We start from the raw sequence: 22,723 nt of genomic DNA, 5'->3' as shown, positions 1-22,723 counted from the left end.
ATAAGTCATCTCTTCAGTTTTTGCCCCCAGCTCCTGGGAATCCTTTGGTTGGTTGCTCACCTGTTCTCTGAGAATCTACCATACAGAGAGGAGAACAGATTTGAAGTCTGTGTGATAAAGTGCATGGCTGAAAATTTGCAGAATTTATTAAGGGGCAGTGGCTTCTTGCCACTGCTTTATTTAAGCTGCACAGCAATCAAGTTGCACATAACTTTTATCGTTTCTGCTTGGATGAGACGGAGTTCCTCAACTGGAGATGGAAGGCTATGTCATTCCGAGAGCCTTCAGGATATGAACTTGACATTATTGTGGAATACAGGGGTACTGAAAGGGAACCAAATACAGTGATTTTGGGTGTGTGTCATCAGCCAAAGAGACTTTACCGTCTGCATGGTGACACTAAAACCCCATCCGGCTCCATGTTAGTGTTTTTCTTCCTTGAGTTCAGTTTTGACTGCCTATCTCATCTCTGAACTGGCATCTTACAAGACTGGACATCCTTATGACAGCAGTGTAGCTGTGCATGCTGGAGCTGTTACTCACCGGATAGATCCCTTCAGGTAGGATTCAGACTATACTCTTGGGTCTCTGCCAGGGTCTTGCTTCACAGGCTCGATGGTAGTTTGGATCAGCTGCCAGGAGAATAGTCATGGTAGGAGAGAAGGAGCTTGAGAGTCCAATGTAACTGTTCCTGTCTGTAGAGCCATGGTTCTGAAATTTTGCTAGGGATTTCTAAATTTATTTTCTTTAAATGTTATTGCACAAAGTGTGCATTACCACTGTTGGTGATAAGTGTATGTAGGACAAGTTCAAGTGCTGTTGTCTAGTTCCTGGACCTGGGAGAGGAGACAGTCAGCCTCCCAAAATGTCTGGGAGCAGAACCATTCCCAGGGAGCTCTTACAAGGAGCCAGGGGTGCTGGCAACACTGGACACGTAAAGAAGAGGTGGTGGTAATTCTGGAAAGGGCAGGGAAAAAAAGGAAAATGGAGCAGCAGCAGGGAAACATGAGAAGAAATGGAGGAGCGGCAGGAATCAAACAAGATGTGGACGTGATGGCAGCAGCTTCAGAAGGGTAGTTGAGGCTTGGATGTGTCTGGGTCAGTACAGTGCTGTACAGAGCATGTTGGGCTGTTGAAGCAGTGGTCATGGACAGATGCCTCTTTCACAATTTTTTATATTGCTTGCCAGAACATCTCTGGCAGGTCTGGCTGACTCTGCAGGTCATGCCTAAACCCTGGAAGTCACAGAATTGCTGGAATAAGAGCAAACCTGAAGAAATGAACGATTTTCAAGGAATGTGAGCAGAGAAAATTTGCTTTACGTATTTTTTTTAAACTTTATGTTAGCCAGCAGATGTCGTTTTCCCTTTTTTATGTTCCCTTATTCTATTTGGTGTTCTAATAAAGATTTTGATTAGACTTAAAGCCCATTTGGTGTTGGAGTATTCTCGCAGCTGTGTAGTTGCCCTACCTGACTGATTTCTTGAGGAGTCAGAAGCAAGGATCTTTCTGTGGTTGCATTTAAGAGGTTTTCAGTGCCTTAATAGTGTTGCGAATTTTCAGTTGCGAAATTTCAGCGAATTTTCTTTTGGGCCAAAATCTGAAGAGAGCCCCCAGGGTGCAAGTTGCACATTTTGTTGTCAGATAGAATGTCTCTGCCCAGCAGAGGCTGGAGGCACAGCATGCCACAGTACAGACAGGTTGTCAGTACTGTCTGTGTCACGTTGGAGTCTAAGGCTAAATGGTTTTTGATGGAAAAGCAAGATACATAAGAAGTCAGATAAAAGATAATTTTAGAGATAGCCATTACGTGGCATTTTTAGTCACAGTTATTCTAGGTTCCTTTCTGATGTGGAAGTCAGATCATTTAAAGACGTCACAGTCAGGAAAGAATTAAATCCAAGAAAGAGAATTGGTTGTGTAAAACCAGACACTGTAAATTGAAGAGAGAGATGCAGGGGAAACAACCAAATGATTTGCAGACTTAGACTTTGGCAGAGCAGGGAAAGTATAGGGAAGCCAGCAGGAGACCAGTTCTGAAACATAAGCTGCATCCAGCTTGTGCATGACTTGAAAGAGGAGTGCTAAGGGGCTATCAAAGGGAAAGAATGAAAGCATGGAGAATCTCAATACTTCACAGTTGAGTTGGGTGCTGTTACTGGCTTGGTTTTAGGTGGACTGGACAAGAGAGAAAGGGAGACATCTGAAATACTCAGATTTGAATGAGGATGTTATGGCAGAGGATGATCTCAGTGACGAAGTGTCAGACTTCTGAGGAAACAGATGCACTTCCTATCTGGATATGGGGAGATATGAGGAGAGAAGGAGTTTCCGGGATAAATGTGAGAATGAAGATACTGTCTTTGGAAATAGAAAGAAGAAGAAATGGAATCAGTTATACGAGCCTGAAATCTCAGGAGAGTATCTACGAGGAACTATTAAGTAAAAGCCTGCTTGTGTGTGTCGGTATGATTCTGCAAGTAATCCAGGTGGGGATAAAATTTAGGGATGGTGCATAAAACGTGCAGGGTAATTAGAAGAGTTGTGAATTTAGAAATGTGAAGTCCTTCACAAGTCTGCCACACCATATAGAGATTTTGGGTCATTAAAATAATTGCATTATGAAAGAGCACTTTGGCAACAGAAATCCTGTGGGAAAGGATGGAGAAAGAACATGGATTCACAGGAATATTTTCTGCCTATCTGCCTATTCTTACCTGTGTAAACCTGTCATTTTCTGGACCGATGGCACTTTGGAAAATCCTGTTCCCTGTCAGAGCCTACTATTGACACTTCATTTCTATCAAACCTTTCTGTCACCGTCTTCTCCAGATTTGGCAAAATGTACTAATTTTCCTGTTCCTCTTCAGCCATACATCTCTGCCTTCCCCATTCTTCTGTGACAGATTATGCTCTATAGCCTGCTGTGTGTAACTTCCTTCTCTCCTCTGTGTAAATGTGAAAGCTTTACAATACTGCTCTTTATTTTTTGTTGTGCCTGCATTAACTTGACGACTGTAGCCTTTTTTTCATTGTATTATACATAGGTATTGGAGATTAGAGTCCCAAAGTAATTGTTGGTAGTAATCTTTTCTGGAATCCGTGCATCAGACTCAAAGGCTGTGTTTTCCACATCGTGCACGGAAGGAAGGGTGCTGAGAAATGACACAGCCACGAGCCACTGCAGTGATTGGGAAACCTCGCGCGCTCTGTAAAAATAACAATTGTATCTCTGACAGACTTGAGCACCTTGGGTCAGGAATGAAGCAGGGTGCCCTCCTGCACTCAGCTCTCCTAGCAAGGTGGAGCTGCAGCATCTTTGATGGGAGTGAAGGCAGGTGGGGCGAACGGGAGCGTAAGGCAGCCGGTGTGTGTGTGTCGGTGTGTTGAGGTGTGTCTGCAGGAGATTATTACCAGGTACTGCATGATGGTAGAATGCAGATGGGCAGAGATGTGCCTGGCAGGTAGTTTGCAGCGTGAGCTGTATTTTTGACTGCCATTTATAAATCTGAACTGATGCAACGACGAAAAATACTTACGTCGCAATAGACTTGTAGCTGAGTTTTAGCAATCTAGCTAGGCTGAAGCCAGCAAGGACATAATAGCTTGCTTTTCTTATAGTGATTTCTCTAATATCTAATCCAGAAATACAAGATGTATCACCACTCAGGCTTGGCAATCTCCCATCTTCCTCCCTTTACAGTAAATTTTAGCATATATAGCCAAGAATTTTTGAAAGGAATTTTTAGATTCAGCTCTTCAGTGTATTTTCTTACATGTAACAGAATCTTAAATTCTAATATAACTGGGTGCAACTGTACAGAACATGGAGATTCTCTACTAAGTGCATCATTACTTCAGATCTTGAACTTAAACTGGATATGTACTTCCCCCTTCTCTGTGTTTATAACAGCAAAAGCAGAAACTGAGACTTTACATCTCCAACACATTTAATCCTGCGAAATCAGATGCTGACGACTCTGATGGCAGCATTGCTTCGTGGGAGCTGCGTGTGGAGGGAAAGCTCCTGGATGATGTATGACTGATCTCTTCCCCAAAGATTCTTTATTGGAACAAAATGGCTTTTCAAGTATTAGCATTTTTAAATAAAATACTTTCTGCATTAAATACGAAGAAATAAATGGGAATCATATAGCCTATATTCTGTGGAGAGTCAGATTAGGTAATCATAGACCTTCCAGTTTTTAATGTACACAGTATAAGCTGTGTAGTAAAGAACGAATAGTGATAATTACATGGAAGGACAAAATGTAAAATGAAATAGTTCTACTTAGTGTAGGACTTAGCATTCATTTAGTGATGAATTAGCATTCATCAAAAAGCTCCAGGCTCTTAAAATGAAAGCTGTAGAGGCCTTAGGATCAGAGAACGGTTTGGGTTGGAAGGGACCTTCAAGACCATCTCGTTCCATCCCACTGCCATGGACAGGGGCACGTTCCACTTGCCTGGGTTGCTCAAAGCCCCACCCAACCTGGCCTGGAACCCTTTCAGGGATAGGGTAGCCACAGCTTCTATGGCTTTCAGGGATAGGGTAGCCACAGCTTCTGTGGGCAGCCTGTGCCAGGGCCTCACCACCCCTCTGAGTAAAAAATGTCTTTCTTATGACCAGTCCAAAACTACTGTCTTTCATTTTAAAACCATTGCTCCTCACTTTGTCACTACAGATCTTGGTTAAAAGTGTCCCTCAATCTTTCTTACAAGCCCCCTTTAAATACTCCCTGGAGGCTGCTTTTCTCTGGGCTGAACAACTCCAGCTCTCTTAGCCTGTCCTCACAGGAGGGGTGCTCCAGTCCTCAGATGATTTTCACGGCTGTTCTCTGGACCTTTCTCATGGGTGCCACATTCACCTTACAAGCCAGTCCTTTCCAGCAACATTAAGGGTCAAGGAAATCGTCCCTAAAGTATGCACTGTTCCACCACTGTTGAGGTTTTTGCATCTTACCCTGCATTTGTCAGAGGGAGAACTCAAGTTAGATTGGTCACACTTGTGGCTTACAGGAGACTGAACGTTCAAGACAGAGAGACTGAGAAGGAAATCTAGGACACAAGCTTATATATGGAGCCTTGTACATGCCTGATTCTTCTGCTTGCACAGCTCAGCAAACAGAAATGGAAGTTTTCATCTTTTCTTAAGAGTTTGGTTATTGAACTGGACAAAGATCTTTATGGACCTGACAATCATCTTGTGGAGGTGAGAAGGTTGTGCACCCTTTGCATACAAACCAGTTACTGGCACAGATAAGCACCCAGTGCCTGTTGCCTCCTTTGTTTAAGGGACCTTGCATTACTTATCTAATTTATGGTATTTTCAAAGTTTTCAAAATTACATTCTTCTTAAGAATGTTTGCTAAAGAAATCTACTTTAAAAACAATAGATGTATTAGTGATGTTGTGCACATCTTAGAACAGAATGTATGAAAAGATGGAAAAATTGTGGACATTTTTCCTAACAAGTAAAGCATGCTAGCAGCAGAGCAGATTCTTCACTAAAGCTGAATTGAAATGACTGGGGGTGTGAAGGGATGTTGTGGTTCCGTTTGGTTGTTGTCGGGTCTCTTTTTTAAATTGCCAGATGTTCAGAAAGCTTATACTTGTCTGATCCTGGCATGGTGTACTGTGCAAGTTGCACCTCCATGGACATCAGTGAAAAAATGACCAACCATTTTGCTTTTCCCTTTGTCAGTGGCACAGAACTGCCACGACCCAGGAAAGAGATGGCTTGCAGGTGAAGAGACCCGGGGATGTCGGCGTGCGACGCACATTACTCCTCACGTTGGACTACCAGGTCAGTGCACTGCTTTCAGCATGGAAAATACAGCCATTGGCACCTAGTGCAACAGAGCAAATTCATCTTGTCACATACATCAAAACCCAGTATACTTGGACTTGCAATGTCACGTGGTCCGTTGAAGTTAGGAATGATAGCAAACTGACATTATTTAAAATTTAAAGGGGACAAATCAAGTGAGTTTCTAATATAGTTTCACAAAAAATTGGTCTTGACATTATGGTAATCAGTATTTTTATTGCTCACCTGCAGAAAAAATAGGCATTTCCTTCTCCAGCTTCTTAGAGAATAGTCAGATAAGTTGCACACAAGTTAAGCGTGTGGTTCTTTAAAAAATTTCAAAGGAGTAGCTTTTGCTAATGTAAAAGCAAAAAAAAACCAGCTGTGTAGCTGTGGCAGCCTTAGCTTGGTACAAATGATGGACACTGCAGTTGTGGAGCTCACTAATCTGACTGAAACCGTCCCCAGAAGAAATGTTGCTGCGTTAAGGAAACTGTTAATGCACCGCTGCAAGTGGATGGGATCCCCCTTTCCTATGACAGTTCAGGCTCAGATGCATTTTGATGGTACAACTTTAAGAACTTGTTCTCTGCCACCTTCTTTCCCCTCCACGCAAATAGCATCTATTCAGGATAAAAGCACTCCATTAGCAAAGAGAAAATTTATTAATTTTAGGGAGCATATGGACTAACTGAAATACTGATATAGGCAGTGAGAATTTTTACTGTTAAGACAATAGAATGATGTTTGCTATGCTCACCGTTATTATAAATTTATGCTTTAAAATAGATGTTCTTTGATCCTTAAATTTTGATTTGCTGTAAAGCTAGCTTTGGGTGACCTGGCACCCATCAGAGTAATCCTTGCCTAATAATGTGGCAAACACTAAACTTGAGTAAGAGTACACACTTAAAGAAGCATCAAATTGCAAATTATCCAAGGAATTTGTATTACTAGAGATGCCGAACAGGGAAGTTGAATTGTATCATGGAGGTCAGGAAAAGAAATATATTCCATTGACTGGTTGTGGTTCGGTAAATGTTCTGGCAAAGGTAGTAGCAGAGGTGACCTGAGGGTCAGTGGAGCATGGGAGAAATTACAGAATATCTGCTTTGTTTTTTCTGTCAGATTCATGAGACGATTGAGTCCATAAATCAGCTAAAAATACAACGTGATTTCACGCTGAGTTTATCCAAGGATCCCAAAGGATACATCCAAGACCTCCTCTGGTCCCAAAGTAGGGATCTTAAGGTGAGCAAAGGTTTGGAAAAGAATGAATAGTGGAACCACAATGGAATAATTTTATCTAAACGTACATAGAGTGGACAGCCAAGGATGGATCATTGGTGGAAGACAGACATTGAGTGGACTACCATAATCCAGAGTAGACAGTATGCAGGAAAGACAGATTAGGTTGTATTCCAGCTGCCGTGGAGCAGTGGTGCTTCATGCCAGTGCTAGGTCAGTTTGTGGCCAGACAGTAAGATCGAAATGCAGGGGTTTGCTGATGTAGTCTGTAAAATCAAAGCTGTGTAAAACTCAGCAGGAGCATCCCACACTACAAGAACACGATTGTGTTTTGTTGGTTCGTAATTGAATTTTATTTGCCGTCCTTGAACTTATCTTCGAGATAGGCAAGGAATGGAATATAAAGAAGCTTGGTTGGTTGCTAGCAGAAATGAATAATTTGTTCTCCATAAAGTTTCACATTTTCTGTCTTTAACTGAGATGCCTCAAAATCAGTTGTATTAATGAATCCATGAAATTATTTTAATAAAATCATTGCTTGTTTCTTACATAAATGCCTAGTTTAAGTCAACAGTCTTCCAAAAATTTACTGTTAAGAGTATGGTTATTCTTCTTTATGTTGTATTCAAAGAGGACAGGCATCTGAAAAATGTTTAAATAAAGCAGACTTTGACTTGAGCAACTTATAACCAAGGGTGTTGTGGAGCTTCTCTAACTATATAGATGGAGTAGTTGTTCAGAGTTTTCCCTGACTGACAACTACTCCCATAAGAGCCTTTTCTATAGTGTTCTGCCCTGCTGGCATCAGAGTTGTGATTCCACGTCACTGCTTTGCTAAATATATCAATAACTATATTTACCTGTGCTTCTGTGATGCTGGAGACATAGTCATTAGAATTCTATTTTTTTATAGAATGGTTCCAACCCCCAGCTGCCCTGTCCCTGGAGGCAGATTGGACAGGGCTTGGAGCAACCTGTTTTATTGGAAAGCGTCCCTGCCCACGGCAAGGGGTGGAACTGGATGAGCTTAAAGGTTCCCTCCAATGCAAACCATTTGATTATTTTGTGATCCTGTTTTCCCAGTAAGCACACATTGTCCATTTGCTTTGAGCTTTGAGAACAGTTCTGAACATTTTTATGTGTAATGTAGATAAATTTTCACGCTGGGTAAATCTGAAAGTTTCTATATTTGGTAGAAGAGCTACGGTGAAAAACGTTTTTTTGTCACAGGTGATGACTGATGTGGTTGGAAACCCAGAGGAAGAAAGCAGAGCTGAATTTTATCACGAGGTCTCAAGAAGCTGTGAGCAGATATTTCTACTGCAAGGTATGAAAGAAATACCTGCAGTGTTGACTTACAAACACATCTCCTGTCAGTGAGTAATTGAATCTGCTGAACTGTACAGTGTGTCTTTTTCTTTCAGATCCAGCAGCGCCGACAGGAATCGGAACAATCTCTGGGAGTGGGTAACACATAAGTACTGCTCCCAAGATTCCATTGGCACCATGACCACCAAACCAGTGGACTTTCCAGTGTCACTTAGCTAACTGTTACACTTGGACCTGCTTCCTGACCAAACGAGAATGTACCATCAGCACACCAATCAGAACACCAGCTTTAGAGTGACCCTTGAAAATCTTGCCCATGACGGGCGTCTCAAACCATTCCAAGGCAGAGAGAGCACCATACAAGCATCAGTGTAAAAGATGTCTAAAGGTTCGCTCATCAACACACACTGTTAAGTCTTAGTGGAAAGTTAGACACTAAATCAGCAAATCCTAATGGGCTATCCTTAGTCATGGGTGGCACTGAATGGGGGAGGCTGAAATAGGTGTTCTAGGAGACTACAGATTTAGAGAAATAAATGCAGTTCTTACCCTATGGTACCCAGGAGTCTCAAACAGTAAATTCTCTGGAATTAGACTAGATAAGATAGTCTTTCTTATAAATGTGGAATGCTTTATACTCCTGAATACTGTTTTTATTCCAGCCAGACCAATGCAAGAAGCTACCTCACCGTCGGAAAGAACAAACTAGGAAGATTTTCCTCCTGGAATGCAGAGCCCATTTGGAAGAAAGACATATAGTCAGGACATCTCCTCTGCAGATGCAAACCATTTCTCTACCCTTTGTCCCAGCCGTGAAAGGTAGATTGAATCACTTATCACTAGATGGCTATGATCCATGTACTGTACAGAGAGAAAGAGAATCATCCCTGGGATAAAAGCTTCTTATGCTTCCTTAATATCTGTGGTATTAGCAACATATGAGGCATTGTGAGAAAATGAAAATAATGTAATGGTGCTTTGCTGATGCCTGCCTTTAACACAGCAGATATTAACAGTAAGCACGTATGTAAAATAGCAGATTACTTAAGTGTTTCTCCATGTGCCTGTAGGGTTTATCACTGGAAAGAACTTCCTAATTCTTGGTGCAGAATCCAAGGAGCTTAACTTCACATAACATGGTAGTTTGTTTCTTTACTTCAGGATGTTAACAGAGTCTCTGCCTTGGTCTCACATTTTGATCATAGGTGAGCTGCCCCTTCCTGTGAATTATTTAGCTCTCCCATACACAATATGTGGTGGTTATGTTGGATACTGTTGAACCATAAAGCACTATCAGCCTTAAACAGCACAGAGAACATATCCCTTGGAAATCATCTTCTTTGTAAATGTACGACAAATTCAGACTACGGGAATTGATTGGACAATTACTTGGGAGCAGGGACATCTTGCTTAAATCCTTCCCCTCCTCATTTTTTGTAGTGCACAGATGAGATGTAATTGAAGGCCCAACATGATTTCCAGTCCAAAAAGCAGCTGCCAAGGTATATTTGATGTGGCACTCAGAATCCTTTTCACCTCCTTTCTTTCACTTCCTTCAAAAAAGAATCAAATTCACATGTGATTTAGAAGGAAGGCAGCTCTTCTGAATAAATGCTTTTTTTTTCTCTAGTATTGTGTTTTCTGCTGTCTTTGCCAATTTCAGTCTTAGTTTAACTTGGAAGTTGTTTCTGTTCAGTCACAGCAGAGATAGTCTTCTCCTTACCCCTCTATTTAATATCTTTGTTTTCACATTAAGAGTGCCATGGCTTTTACTCTGTCCATTGCATTCTGAGATGTCCATCTTGGAAAATTTACTTTTTATTGCATTTACGTGGTGATGGCAAAACTCCACGCAAAACTTTTTCTCACACCGACAGGTAAGGCAGTACCTCGTTGCCTGAGGAATGCCTTGTACTGGGAATGGCTTCATTAGGAATTTGTCCCTTTAGTGTAAAAACCTCTTTTCCCAGAAAAACGTGAAATCCTGCAGTCTTAAACTGGTTGTACTGAGTGCTGTGAGGTCGGGTAGATGGGGAGCGGGTAGAAAAGCCGGGTAGATGGGGAGCAGGTAAAAAAGCGTCCCATCTACAGCGCCTTTTTACCCGAACCAGCGCCGTCCCATCGCCGCCGCTTTTTTACCCGCACTAGCAGCTTCCCATCTACGCCGCTTTTTTACCCGCACCAGCGGCGTCCCATCTACGCCGCCTTTTTTACCCGCTTCTTATCTTCCCCAATTTTTTATCCGCACCACCCGCTTTCTCTTTCCCCTTTTTACCCGCACTAGCAGCTTCCTACCTTTACCACTTTTTAACCCGCAATACCATCTTCCTATGTAGTCCACTTTTTACCCGCACTAACAGCTTCCCATCTACTCTGCTTATGATGGACACCTGGGTTACCAAATGATGGAGTAATGTGCTGTTACTGTGAGGGGGGCATGCATTTATGCGCCTTAGAACACATAAGTGCACCTGCTGCTCGTGGGGAAAAGTCTTACGGGGCCCCTCAATGGACACTATTTCCCACTGTGCTGCCTTCAACCCCTCACCCCACCCCCCTGTAATTCCTAACCTAGTGCCCTGCTCTCTCTCCTTCTTCCTGTAATGATCCTCACCTTACTTTCTGGAAGCCTCAGCTTTGGATGTCATCTTTGACAAGAGGCTGGTCTCTTTTTTGACACAATGAATCTAAAGAAAAAGTTTCCAGCATCACCCTTAACACAATCAGGAATTTTAGTAAGCTCCAATGCTCCTTAAAGAATAAAAACCAAAACAGAAACACAAATTCTGTTAAATTACAAAACACAAAAGCCTCTTACTGACTCTGAACATACAACCCAAAATAACAAACTTAAATACTCACTGCATTCAATGCTTTCTTCCTCATGGTGTCTTCAAAGTCTCTCTTGCTTTAGATGCCAAAAGCACCTGCTGGAAAAAAAAGCTGAGATGAGCTGAAAAAGCCCCTTACCTGGAAATGAGAGGACAGCTCTGAGTCCAGTGAATCCCAGAGAGAAAACAAACCCCTTGGCCAAAGGCTGGGGTTAATATACCCCTGGCTGGGCCCGCCTCTCGTTCCCAGCATGCCTGAGAAAAGGGAGGAGGCAAATACCATTGGGTATAAAAGCCCTCAGAGGAGCTGTAGCTCTTTGGCTCCTCAGACTTACCTTTATGGTGAGTGAAGGGCTTGTCTGAGAAGAAAACTCTTTATGGGAATTACTGTCTTTTTTTTTTTTTTTTTTAAATGCAGCTGCATCAAGCAAAAAGGCTGAAACCAGGTGAGAAATAAAACTTTGTGTTTTGGCAGCATGCCTTTGTTATTTGAGTAATTTGTTGTTAATTTGCAGGGTTATTCCTTGACAATTGCTAAGTAGTATTCCACATTTGACTAAGTAGGGTGGGGAAGATTAGTAATGATATCAATGTGTGACTCATTGGGACTCATGTGACTGTTATTGGCACCTTTAATTAGGGTGCTATGCATTATAAATAAAAGTGAGAAAAGCAACAACTTTTGTATGGCTTTGGGGTTAAGAATGTGCAAGGCTTGCTCCTGTATGAGGCTTTTGGTACCAGGGTACAGGTAGAAGCTCTTGGTGCTCCTTGGAGCGGGGTGGGTCAGGTGGAGAAAAGTCTTGCTGCTTGTTCCTGCCCATTCACAGCCTCTTGTCTGCCCCTAAAACACCAGGGTGCCAGGCTTTCTTTTCTGTGGAAAAGAACCAGCCTTCTCCCCTTCTCTTTTGAAATAGAATTCTTTTGGCGTTTTGGAACTTGGTGTCCTGGTACTTCAGAACTGGCGTTTTGCAAACTGTTTTTCTGATGTTTTGAAATTTGTTTTTCTGTTATTTTGAAACTAGCTTATTCTGGTATTTTGGAATCAGATTCTGTTTGGGGGGGGTTTGGTGTTTTGGAACCTAGTTTTTGTAGGCTGGTTTTTGGTATTTCTGTAGCCTGCTTTCTTTATTATTTTCAGGGGGGGCAGTTGTGGGTGTTTGTGTAAGTTTAGGGCTTTATTTGATTTTGGTTTTTCTTGGCTTTTTTTTGAGTTTGGTTTTTGTGGCTTTTTTTGTTTTGGATTTCGTTGTTTGGGAGTTTTGGAGGATTTTTTTGTTTGGTTGGCTTTAGTTTGGGCTTGGTTTTGGGGTTTTTTTTGGTTTTGTTTTTGTGGTTTTTTGGAGGAGGGGGGTTTGGGCAGACTATTCAATGAGACACACTTAGTGAGCAGGGGCACGAAGGGGCTGCTGGGAAGGGTGGCTATGGATATTTTCGGGACTCGAGGGGATCAGTGCTTGATACTCCTAACAGCAGGGAAAAGCAGGCTTTCCTTCCGTTTAACCAATAAAATAGCAGGGGAAGGGGATTCCCCATCCTTTGAATGCAGACAATTATGGAAAGAGAGATTTTTCTCTAAGCTTAAACCCCTCCCTTTTCTCAGGCATGCTGGGAATGAGAGGAGGGCCCAGCCAGGGGTATATTCACCCCAGCCTTTGGCCAAGGGGTTGATTTTCTCTGTGGGGTCTGCTGGAGACAGAGCTGTCCTCTCATTTCAAGGAAGGGGCATTTTCAGCTCATCTCAGCTTTTTTCCAGCAGGTGCTTTTGGCATCTAAAGCAAGAGAGGCTTCGAAGATACTGTGAGGAAGATAGCATTGAACGCTGTGAGTATTTAAGTTCATTATTTTGGGTTGTATGTTTAGAGTTGTTAAGGTGCTTCTGTAACTTTGTGGTTTAATGAATTGTAGGATTTGTTGTTGTTCTTGGTTTGGTTTTTTTTTCAGAAGCATTACAACTTACTGAAATTCCCAATTGTGTAGAGTGTGATGCTTGAAGTTTTTTCAGCGGGTTCATCATGTCACAAGAGGTACCTGCTTCACATCAAAGATGCCATCCAAAAGTGAGGCTTCCTGTAAGGAAGGTGGGGATCACGCCAGGGAGAGGGAGTGTGAGCAGGGTACTGGGCTGGAAATTACAGGGGGGTGGGGTTGAAGGCAGCACAGTGGGAAGTAGGGGGTCCCTGAATGGACACTGAGACTTTTCCTCTAGAGTAGGAGGTACACGTACATGTCCTAAGGAAAATGAATACATTCCCCCCTGGAACACTGTGTAACTCTGTCTCTTGCTGATGCAGGTGTCCATCAAAATGACAGCCACAGCCTTCAAGCGGGGATGAAGCTGGAGACTCAAGGGCCAAGGTGCACTTAGGAGACAGCAAGTAGCCGGATTGTGGGGATTTGTGCCACGTGCCACTAAACTCGTGCATTGATTTTGGTTTTCTTTATCACAGCCTACCATGGAGCTAGCCGGCCATCACGGGGCCTTCCGACAGGACTGAGGCAGACTCATTTCGTGTCCAATGTGGTTTCACACTGCCAGTCATCAAAAAGATAAGTGTGGGGTCACGACACAGAGATGAGATGATAGCAGGGTAGCGGGTTGGAAATTCCTGGGACAGATCTAAAAATTAGCATGGGGCAAGAGATGTCTTCTAAGGGACCTCTTAGTAGAGCCAGAGGCAGCAGCAGCTTTACTTTGGTTGGAGCCATAAGGGCGCACAGCGCAGAGCAGTTCCAGTCCGTCTTGTCTTGTCTGGTGTCTTTTGTTGTCTGCCGTGTGTGTCTTTGGGACGTCTCGGATCACTTGCCTCTGCCTTTTGCCCTCAAGGGCCTTATCGTAAGCGCCGCCTGTCATCTCTAAGTTCTCGAACGTTCGTGCTTCTCGGCCTGATGCCGACATCATTTGTTCTTATTCCGGTCGTCTTGGCCGTGTCTTGGAATCGCGTGTTAGAAGTATGGAGTCAGATGTCTTTTGAGGTCTTGTTCCTGGCTGTATTGCCATCCATCCTTTCCAGATGTGAGTTGTAAGGTCTTAGGGCTTTTAAGGATACGTGGAGCATTCTGAACGTGGCGTTATCTCGCAGCCTTCTTGATCGTTGTGACTGACTATTCTTGTAACAGGTTGCTCTGTTACAATCTTTTCTTTGGCTCCTTAGAGCCTCCTCCGTCCACCATCGCCGTACCATGTGTCATCTGTTTTGGCGTCGTCTCGATCCTTGCCTTCTTTCTTCTTGCCGAGAGGTTTTTCCTTTTATCATCCTTGCGCCGCACTGTAGCATGTGTTGTTTGTGTCAGTGTTTAGCCTGGAACTGCTCTGCCCTGTGCAATAGACTGGGGGGTAGGTGGAGTAGAGAGAAGGTTTGCCAAGTAATCTGTCGTTTTGCTTGGCCACCCGAGCCACGCCTGAGGCAGAGCAACCGTGGCCGGTCTATGCACAGGGTTTGGGGGAGATGGCAGGGAGTGGTACAGCAGCGTCTTGCAGTTTGTTAGTAGTTTGTCTTAACGCATGCTGTTGTGGGATCCTAGGCATTTTGCATTGAGAAATGAGAATTTTGGAAGGGTTAAGCTTTCCCTGTGTGTCTGGGTGACTTTGACAAATAATTCTTTTGCAGAGGTGGGGGAATAGGATGTATACCCCACACGAATGGAGGAGAGTATTGATTCCTGAGCAGAACTAGGTACTACCGGAGTTGTGGTGGTGATGGTTTTTTTTGTTGCAGGTGATGATTTTTGTTTTACAGGTGGTGTGCAGCACTCAAACCGCTTGTCCAATACAACAGAGACCCCAGTGGAAAGTGGTCACGGTCACTTGATTTCAGATGGAAACAACCGCAGAAACGTGATGCTCTTGGACTGTACGTCAGGATGCGCTTTTCCATTTTCTTCTGCCCTTTCTCCCCCAGGAGGGCCTTTTTGGGGGTGGTGTAACTGGTGGCTCTGTTAAAGCATTTTTCTTTGCTTGTATTTTTAGGAAGTAATGCTAGATGTCAGCAGTCAAGGCCAATGGAGTGAGGTGAGCAGTGACCAGCAGACAAGAATTCGTTAGTGTTGCTTGGTTCTCAATTTCTGGCACAGCTCCAGGCATCCATTGTCATTTGTGCATTTTTAGGTGGTCTACTTGCAAGATGTCCTGGCCCAGGATAACAGAGACCAACCGGGTGCACAGTGAAGGTATAGATGTGATGTATTTCAGTTGGAGTAGAGAGGGTGTCATTTTTCAGTGTTTCAATGTGGAGTTTTTGTCTTTGTTTCTTTGCAGGTGCTGCTGCTACCCTGGGCATGCCAAGGAATAGAGGCGACTTGGGTGACTGGGTGTTTGGATGGGGTAACTATTAGGTGAGTGCTACGTGGCAGTGTGCTAAGCTCTAAGCGTCCATTGTTGTTTGTTTGTTTTAGGCAGTCCAGTTGTATTACACCTCTCAGGGCTGAAGGCCCTCGCTGACAAGCCGGTGGACTGGGTTAGGCAACAGGTGAGGATTTGCGGTGAGTTTGGGAGGTAGGGAGGAGGAGGGAGGTTCCACTCGGGTTTCATCAATGCCACATCACTTTGTCTCTTCTTAACCCAGGTATACCCCACGATGGCAGCATCAGCCTCCGAGCGCGGCCGGAGCCTGCGTCCTCCGGAGCCAGGCGTTCCTAGGAGACGGCAAGTAGCGGGATTGTCGGGTTTTGGTTGATGTGCTATTAAGCTCACACATGGATGTTTGGCTTTCTTTATTGTAGCCAACTGAGAGAGAGCAGCTCGGTGACAGCAGGGACTTACACGACGGCAAGGACGCATACTTTGTCACTGGACACGGATTCACATCCCTGCATGTCCAAGAGATAAGTCGAGGGCTATGACCCCCAGAGGGGATGGAAGCTGGGTGCCGGGCTGGGACTCACGGGGAGGGATTTTTGTATTAGCTTTGGCAATGGGGATGTCCCAAAAAGGGTCCCTTAGGTCACGTAAAGGGAGAGCCTGACTTTTGATGACAACGCAGAGGGGCGTAGGGCAGAGCAGGCCCGGTGCATGTTGTGTCACCTGTCTACTGTGTGTTCCCCGTCTTTTGTGTCTTGCGTTGCATATCTTTTGCCTTACCCCTTTGAGGGGATTATCAAAAATGCCAGGCCATCCTTATCTCTGATCTCTGTGTTCCTCGGCTTGGCGCCGATATCTTTGAACCTTCAAATCCCGAGTTCGGGTGCGCATCGGAATCTCTGCATCTCTTTGGAAGCATCGAGTCAGATGCCTTTTACGGTCTTGTTCTGAGCTGTATCAACAGCTGTACGTGGCAGTGATCCATTATAGCAGGCTAGGACTTATAAGGATGTGCAGTCGGAATCTTCTCCCTATCTTTGCGATTCCCGGGCATCCATCTTTGCCATTTTGGCGAGCTTGTCTTAAGGTGATTGTGTTAGCATCTTGTGGCAGGGTTCTTTGGGCCTGGTTGGCTCACCATCAGTCTCACCCGGGTCATCTCATTCCGCATCCTCTTGATCATTGCAGTCATCTCACTGAGAGTTTTCTCTCATTGTCGTGTCCCCTTGTTGCGTGTCCTGTCTAATGTGTCTGTGTGTTTGTGTGTGTGTCTTTGGCCCGGAGCTGCTCTGCCCTGCTGCGGGGTCTGCTGTGTAGGTGTAACAGGACTAAGGCTGTACTGTTAATTTGTTGAGAGGCTGAGCCAGTGGAGCCTACAGATTGCAACCATCCCAAATGCCCCAGTCACTGGCCTTATGTGTGTGATCTGTGGGAGAGTTGCCCCCCAGGGGACTTGAAATTTGTGCTGTAGGGTGTAGTTAGAGTGTATGTGGTATCTGTAGATTGCCAAGAGATGTTGTTACCTTGTCACGCTTTGACTTTTGTAATGAATTTCTTTCAGATGCAGATGGATTGAAACAGTGCCCCATACTGCGAGGGTCTCAGTGGGTCCCCACAGGAAGGTCAGTCAGTGTTTGTTGTGGCAGGGGGAGGTGAAATGGTGACTTTTTTACAGGGTTATTCTTTGCCTTCTTTTTTTATTCCTTTGGAAGTATTGCCAGCTGTCAGCAGTCAAGGTTAGGTGTGAAGTGAGTGGTGACTGGCAGACAGAATGAGTTATTATTGTTTGAGTGAGAATTTCTGGTGCAGCTCTTGCAGCCATAGTCAATTTTGCATTGTAGGCTGTCTGCTGGCAAGATATCCCAGCCCAGGATGCCAGAGGCCAGTGGGTATCTGAAGGTATAGATGTGATGTACTTCAATCGCAGTGTAGTTTGTAGTAGGTTGTAGGTTTGTAGGTTGTAGTTTCTCAGTGTTTCAATGTGTTTTTGGCACTGGAGAAACAATTCACCAAAGATCACCATCGGCATCTGTGCTGGGGATGGTGGAACTGTGGTGTTCCCAGTTATAGCGTGGGTGGCTGTTGTGGGGACGCCAGGTGAAGCATGTTCCATGGCTGCTAAGCACGGTAGGAAGCCACCTTTTGCACAGATCTTAAAAATTTTTATGTCTTGCAGCAAACCTGTTTGCTACCTGTGCGAGTGGACCTTTTGTGCCAATGCACAAATAAATTTGCAATGCAATATACCTGGCTCCAACTATGCCTCGTTTCATTATTAGGGAAATCAAGGGATACAGTGGAGGGAGGTTAAAAATACAGGTGCAATGAGAAGCTAAAACTCCCAAGGCTCTCCAAAATCACAGAAAACTAGATAAATAAAAATGAAGAGATAACATTGAACAATATAGTACTTCTAGTTATGCAACACAGAGAATTAGCCTGTGCCTAGGTGATCGTGCCTGTAAAAGAGGGTTGTGCATGAGCAAAGAAATAAGGTGGTGTTGGAAGGAATTCTAAGCAAGCGGAGTGGACATGAAAATAGACCTGCCTAATGAATTGTAATAAAATGCGTGAAGTTCTCTCTGAAGTGCTAATGGTAAGAAAAAGGGACAGGGCTTTTCTCTTTTGTGCTTGAAATTAGAAGCGTCTCCATTAGCGAGAGGAAAACAGAGCAGCTGAGTGTTTAAATGGCACATAGAGATGTGTCACAGAATGTGAAGCGTGGCACGTTTGTAGCAATGTAGCCGTGCAAAGAGATGGACTGAGGGAGCAGCCACAGGTGCGGAGTGCAACAGGAGCCACTGCTGTCCGTTTGCAGCTCCCGCAAGGAGAGCGAGGGGGGAGCGGATGCAGCTCGCAGCAGAGGGAGCATCCTTTAGTGTAAGGCGCCCCTCGCTGCCCCCTCACCCCGCCCTGTCCCTGACGTCATCCCGCTCTTGCCCTGCCCTCTGCCCGCCCCGTCCCTGACGTCACTCACCCGGCCACAGCCACGCCCCTCGGCGCCCATTTGCTCCGCCCACAGCCACGCCCCCACACCACCTATCACCACGGCAACGATGGAAGCTTTTTCGGCACGTTCTCAGCACTTTATTTAGAGTTTCTCCGTCATTTTTACAGCTGTCTTGAGACAGGGGATTTTCAGGGGATTTTTACATGTTTTGAAACCTTTTCTTACCACCACATATCATTTCTTAAAAGGCTCTTTGGGCTCTTTTCCACTTTTTGCTAATATTTTTTTAGGGTTCTTCACAAGTATCTGAACAGCTTTTCCTCAGCAATGTACAGCTTTCCCTGGCTGAATGTTACCCTAAAACGTCTAAGGAATTAAAACTGCTCTTAATACATGAATGTATCTTTTCCTTTTCCTCTGCTCTTTTGCCCCCTCAGCCAAATCTGTACCCAAGTTTTCTACCCGAGTGCCCTATACCCAACTTTTCTACCCTCGAGTTTTTTTCACCTGTGGTTTTTTTTTTAATTGGTTGCACTCTAAGTAAAAAAAGCTTCAGGGGTGTAATAGAATAAGGTTCAGGGGTTTTTTTTTGTTGCATTCTATAATAATTTTCTAAGCAAAAGGAATGAGGATCTGCTTTAATCAAAGCCTGATAAAAGCAGGTAGATGATGGAAGTTACCAGTTTCTGAGGTTTTGCCTTGCTCCCATTGGGGATGGATTGTGTTCGCTTGTCTTGTGAAAGCTAAATGTCAGGAGTGGTGGTCAGGACAAGGGAAAAACCTTTGTGATCACAGGAGGCAATCTGAAGTTAGCTTAGAGGAGAGGACTGTAGGGGGAGAGGTTCCTCGGAAGTAAAGGGAGAGGTTTTCTCCTCAGCATCAGCTGAGCCTTTGCTGGGCAGGGCAGGGAAGCTCCGAGCCACGTCCCCGTTCTTGTGAGCTTTTTGTCATCGGCTTTCTTTGAGTCTAGATGTGATCCTTAGAGGCAGGAGCGATTGCCACAGTCATCTGGTGTTCATTGCCTCCTTCTCTAGGCCTGCTGAGCTTCTTGAGCATCCTTTTAATAGCTTTGGAAGTAACTTGGTGTCAGGATTTGCTTTTCATTATCATGTGCTATTTCTGTGGAGGCTTCAGCATCATCAGCTTCTGGGTCGTCTTGCACTGGGAATCTTGCTGGGCAGTTTCAGCTTGTGTCTGGGCTACGCTGCTTGCGCCCGCCGCGGCTACGCTGCTTGCGCCCGCCGCGGCTACGCTGCTTGCGCCCGCCGCGGCTACGCTGCTTGCGCCCGCCGCGGCTACGCTGCTTGCGCCCGCCGCGGCTACGCTGCTTGCGCCCGCCGCGGCTACGCTGCTTGCGCCCGCCGCGGCTACGCTGCTTGCGCCCGCCGCGGCTACGCTGCTTGCGCCCGCCGCGGCTACGCTGCTTGCGCCCGCCGCGGCTACGCTGCTTGCGCCCGCCGCGGCTACGCTGCTTGCGCCCGCCGCGGCTACGCTGCTTGCGCCCGCCGCGGCTACGCTGCTTGCGCCCGCCGCGGCTACGCTGCTTGCGCCCGCCGCGGCTACGCGCTTGCGCCCGCCGCGGCTACGCTGCGCGCCCGCCGCGCTACGCGTTGCTTGCGCCCGCCGCGGCTACGCTGCTTGCGCCCGCCGCGGCTACGCTGCTGCGCCCGCCGCGGCTACGCTGCTTGCGCCCGCCGCGGCTACGCTGCTTGCGCCCGCCGCGGCTACGCTGCTTGCGCCCGCCGCGGCTACGCTGCTTGCGCCCGCCGCGTCTCATAGGGTTTTGCTCTGTCGTGATGCTTTCTCAGCATTGCTCTGAGCCGTATCGGCAGCAGGGGTCTCTACTTGCGTACTTGCCCAGGTGGGGCTCATTCTGGCATCTTGACACTTTTACTTTTTGAGATCAGCAGGTGTTGTCATCCATGTTGCTTCTCAGCTTTGGTAGTACCTTCTTTTCATGTCCAATTTCCTTGGAGTTCTGTATGAAGGGCATTCTCAGCTGCCAGACTGTGCTCAGAGAAATCCCAAAGACCTGGAATACGTTCCTCCTATTAGTTTAACATGCAAAAATAAAAGAGTTGCCCCAAGCATACTGTGAGTGGGAGGTGGTCACAGGACAACCTGTGTCTTAAGGCATTATCCACACCCTGAAAACTGTGGATACACATAGTCTTTGGGATCAGCTGAGCTGTGGCTCCATTGAAAAACCTGTGTTCTTTGGGTCCTAAAATTTCTCGGGTTTGGATGGGTTTTTCCCCAAAATGCCTCGCAGCCCCGTCACCTTTGCTTTTCAAACCCCTGAATCATTTTAATTAGCCATCCCGGGCTCTTCCCTGATGGAATCACACCATGGTGTTATTGCCTCATCCCTACATCATGTCCTGTCCCTCAGTGATTAGGGCATTTTTTTTCCTTCCAGGAGCAAGAGAGCAGTCCCGGTCCTTGGTCACATGTTGGTGCTGCAGAAGCCTCTGCTTGGGACTGCCTGGGTCCCGGGTGACCCGGGACAGCCGCCTAGGGATGCCACGAAGGTGCCGATGGAGACGCCGGCCACCAACCCCCCAGATGAATTTGGCTCCAGCAGGTGCCAGCAGCAGGCTCTCCAGAGCCAGAACTTCCCAGGACTGCGGGAGTGTGATTCTGGCTGTTCCCAAACCAGTATGTAATGCTACTACTCCCAGAGCTCTACAAAAGAAGAGTGACATTTAGTATGGTTTTGGTTTCACTGGGTTTTTATTCAACTTGAAAGCTGGATTTCTAGTCGTGTTCAGAGCTTTCAGAGTCTCATCCTACTCACTGGATCTTCCTCGCAGCTCCGGAGAGGAAGCTGTGCAGACACGAAAAGCTAGAGGAAACTTTAAAATACTAAACAAAAAATATCCTTGAAACTGCCTTTAGGGACTCCAAGAGAAACAAACATGTCACGAGTGCAGCGTTCCAGCTGCTTTAAAGATCACCCTTCATGGGCTAATTCCCAGACTCTGCACAGCCTCCCAGGCGTTTCCAACAGAAGCCTGGAAATTAGCAGTGGAAATGCCTTCAGGCAAGCTAAATCCTGTTTTTTTCATCTCTGCCGGAATAGCCAGCGCCTGCAGAAGGAGGAGCCGGGAGCAACCTCGCGTCCCAGGCGCTGATCAGCTGAACGCAGTGAATTTCAGGCGAACCGAGCCGAGTTCAAGCGAGTTCTGAGGCACCGAAGCGACTCGAGCCGAGCCGAGCGCAGCCGAGTTCACACGAGCCCGGCCGCGTTCAGCCGAGCCCAGCCGCACCGCAGCGAGCCAGACGAGCTCCGCCGAACCGAACTCAGTGCAGCCGAACCCAACCGCACCGAGCCCGGCTCAGGCGCACGGAAATTCAGCTGCGCTCGCATTCCCGCCTGGCTACAGTGTCGAGGAATCTGCTGAATTCCGACACACGAGCAAGAACGAGAGCAAATGCTCCACATGAGGTTCATTCACCTCCTCGGAACCGCCACAGATTTAAAAATGGTCTTTCCTCCCCCTCCTCACTTTCTCCTTCCAGGAGGGTGCAGGTGCTACTCCCCTGAGGCAAGAAAACTGCCTTTCAATTCAATACACAACCTGCCGCAAAAAAACCCAGGCCACCGGTAGCCAGCAGTAATTCCTTAGTGCTTTTGCTCACAGCTATTTTCCTTCCGCTTTTCTTCACAGGGGCTTTTCTGCTAAAGTCATTCCTGTGTTATTTTGAGCCCGACAGATGTTTTTTGGTACAGATTCGCTGGAACTTAACCTCGTAAAAATTATCTGGCAAGACTTAACCTAGACCCCGCAGTTCAGTGCAGCATTGCGCAGCTGGGACTGCAAGCAGAGCACAAGCCGTGAGCAGGAGCGACATCTCCAGCCCCTCACGGGTAACCGAGCCGCACTCCTCAGCCGGCGCCGGGGGTCCTCGGCAGCAGCGCCAGGCGCGGCGGGGCTGCACAGAGGCGGCTCGCTTGTGCCTGCACCGCCCGCCCGCCTCCCGCCCGCTCCCCGCGCCGCTGGCCCCACCACCCGTGTCCGCACACCGGGAAACGCCGCGGGAAACCGCGCTGGAGGCGTGGGATCGGTGTCGGAGCCGGGTTCGGGCAGCCTAAGGACGCCTAAAGCGCGGGGTACTTCTGGGTACCACACCAAAGATGGCGGCTCGGGCGGGTGTGGGTTGTGCCAGCAGCGAAGATGGCGATAAAGCCCCGCAGTCACATGATTCGGAAGGACAATTGGCAGATTGAGCAGCCAGATTGATTCTGCCAGCAG

At 46.2% G+C, this 22,723-nt stretch overlaps 1 protein-coding gene and 2 long non-coding RNA genes across 18 annotated transcripts; all 3 read left to right on the top strand.

Moving 5' to 3' along the window:
• Positions 1-3,918: 3,918 nt before the first annotated feature.
• On the top strand, positions 3,919-5,931 carry LOC146445669 (uncharacterized). Its single transcript, XR_014852774.1, has 3 exons — positions 3,919-4,036; positions 5,117-5,212; positions 5,705-5,931. It is a non-coding gene; the product is annotated as an uncharacterized LOC146445669 (long non-coding RNA).
• A 981-nt stretch (positions 5,932-6,912) lies between these two features.
• Positions 6,913-8,582, top strand: LOC146445668 (uncharacterized). Its single transcript, XR_014855788.1, has 3 exons — positions 6,913-7,060; positions 8,288-8,384; positions 8,482-8,582. It is a non-coding gene; the product is annotated as an uncharacterized LOC146445668 (long non-coding RNA).
• Positions 8,583-11,564: 2,982 nt separating this feature from the next.
• Positions 11,565-22,697, top strand: LOC146445667 (uncharacterized). Of its 16 annotated transcripts, none has more exons than XR_014855775.1 (10): positions 11,565-11,663; positions 12,974-13,041; positions 13,162-13,289; positions 13,512-15,075; positions 15,188-15,229; positions 15,326-15,387; positions 15,476-15,686; positions 15,783-17,139; positions 20,887-21,125; positions 21,281-21,542. XR_014855775.1 is itself a non-coding variant. In XM_085078567.1 (10 exons), exons 4-8 carry the CDS (start codon positions 15,201-15,203, stop codon positions 15,891-15,893), a joined length of 321 nt encoding a protein of 106 aa, XP_084934693.1. In that variant the 5' UTR covers positions 12,872-13,041; positions 13,162-13,289; positions 13,512-15,075; positions 15,188-15,200; the 3' UTR covers positions 15,894-17,139; positions 20,887-21,125; positions 21,554-22,697. The 16 variants fall into 16 exon arrangements, 7 of the variants coding, with proteins under 7 accessions (XP_084934693.1, XP_084934683.1, XP_084934701.1 ...); XR_014855776.1 differs by lacking the exon at positions 11,565-11,663 and adding an exon at positions 11,945-11,968; XR_014855772.1 differs by lacking the exon at positions 11,565-11,663 and adding an exon at positions 12,607-12,854 and having other exon boundaries at positions 12,977-13,041.
• Positions 22,698-22,723: the final 26 nt, after the last annotated feature.

Source organism: Lichenostomus cassidix, chromosome 1 (assembly GCF_008360975.1).
Source record: "Lichenostomus cassidix isolate B80296 chromosome 1, HeHo_3.0, whole genome shotgun sequence".
Classification (NCBI taxonomy): Eukaryota; Metazoa; Chordata; class Aves; order Passeriformes; family Meliphagidae; genus Lichenostomus; species Lichenostomus cassidix.
Note: the sequence above shows the minus strand (reverse complement) of the source record. Positions and strands in the feature narration are given on the sequence as shown.

Coding starts and splice junctions, on each gene's coding strand:
- LOC146445667 (XM_085078567.1), top strand. CDS start 15,201: ATGTCAGCAGTCAAGGCCAATGGAGTGAG. Junction 15,521..15,612: donor AAGGAATAGAGGCGACTTGG/GTGACTGGGTGT, acceptor TGTTTGTTTTAG/GCAGTCCAGTTGTATTACAC. Junction 15,687..15,782: donor TGGACTGGGTTAGGCAACAG/GTGAGGATTTGC, acceptor TTCTTAACCCAG/GTATACCCCACGATGGCAGC.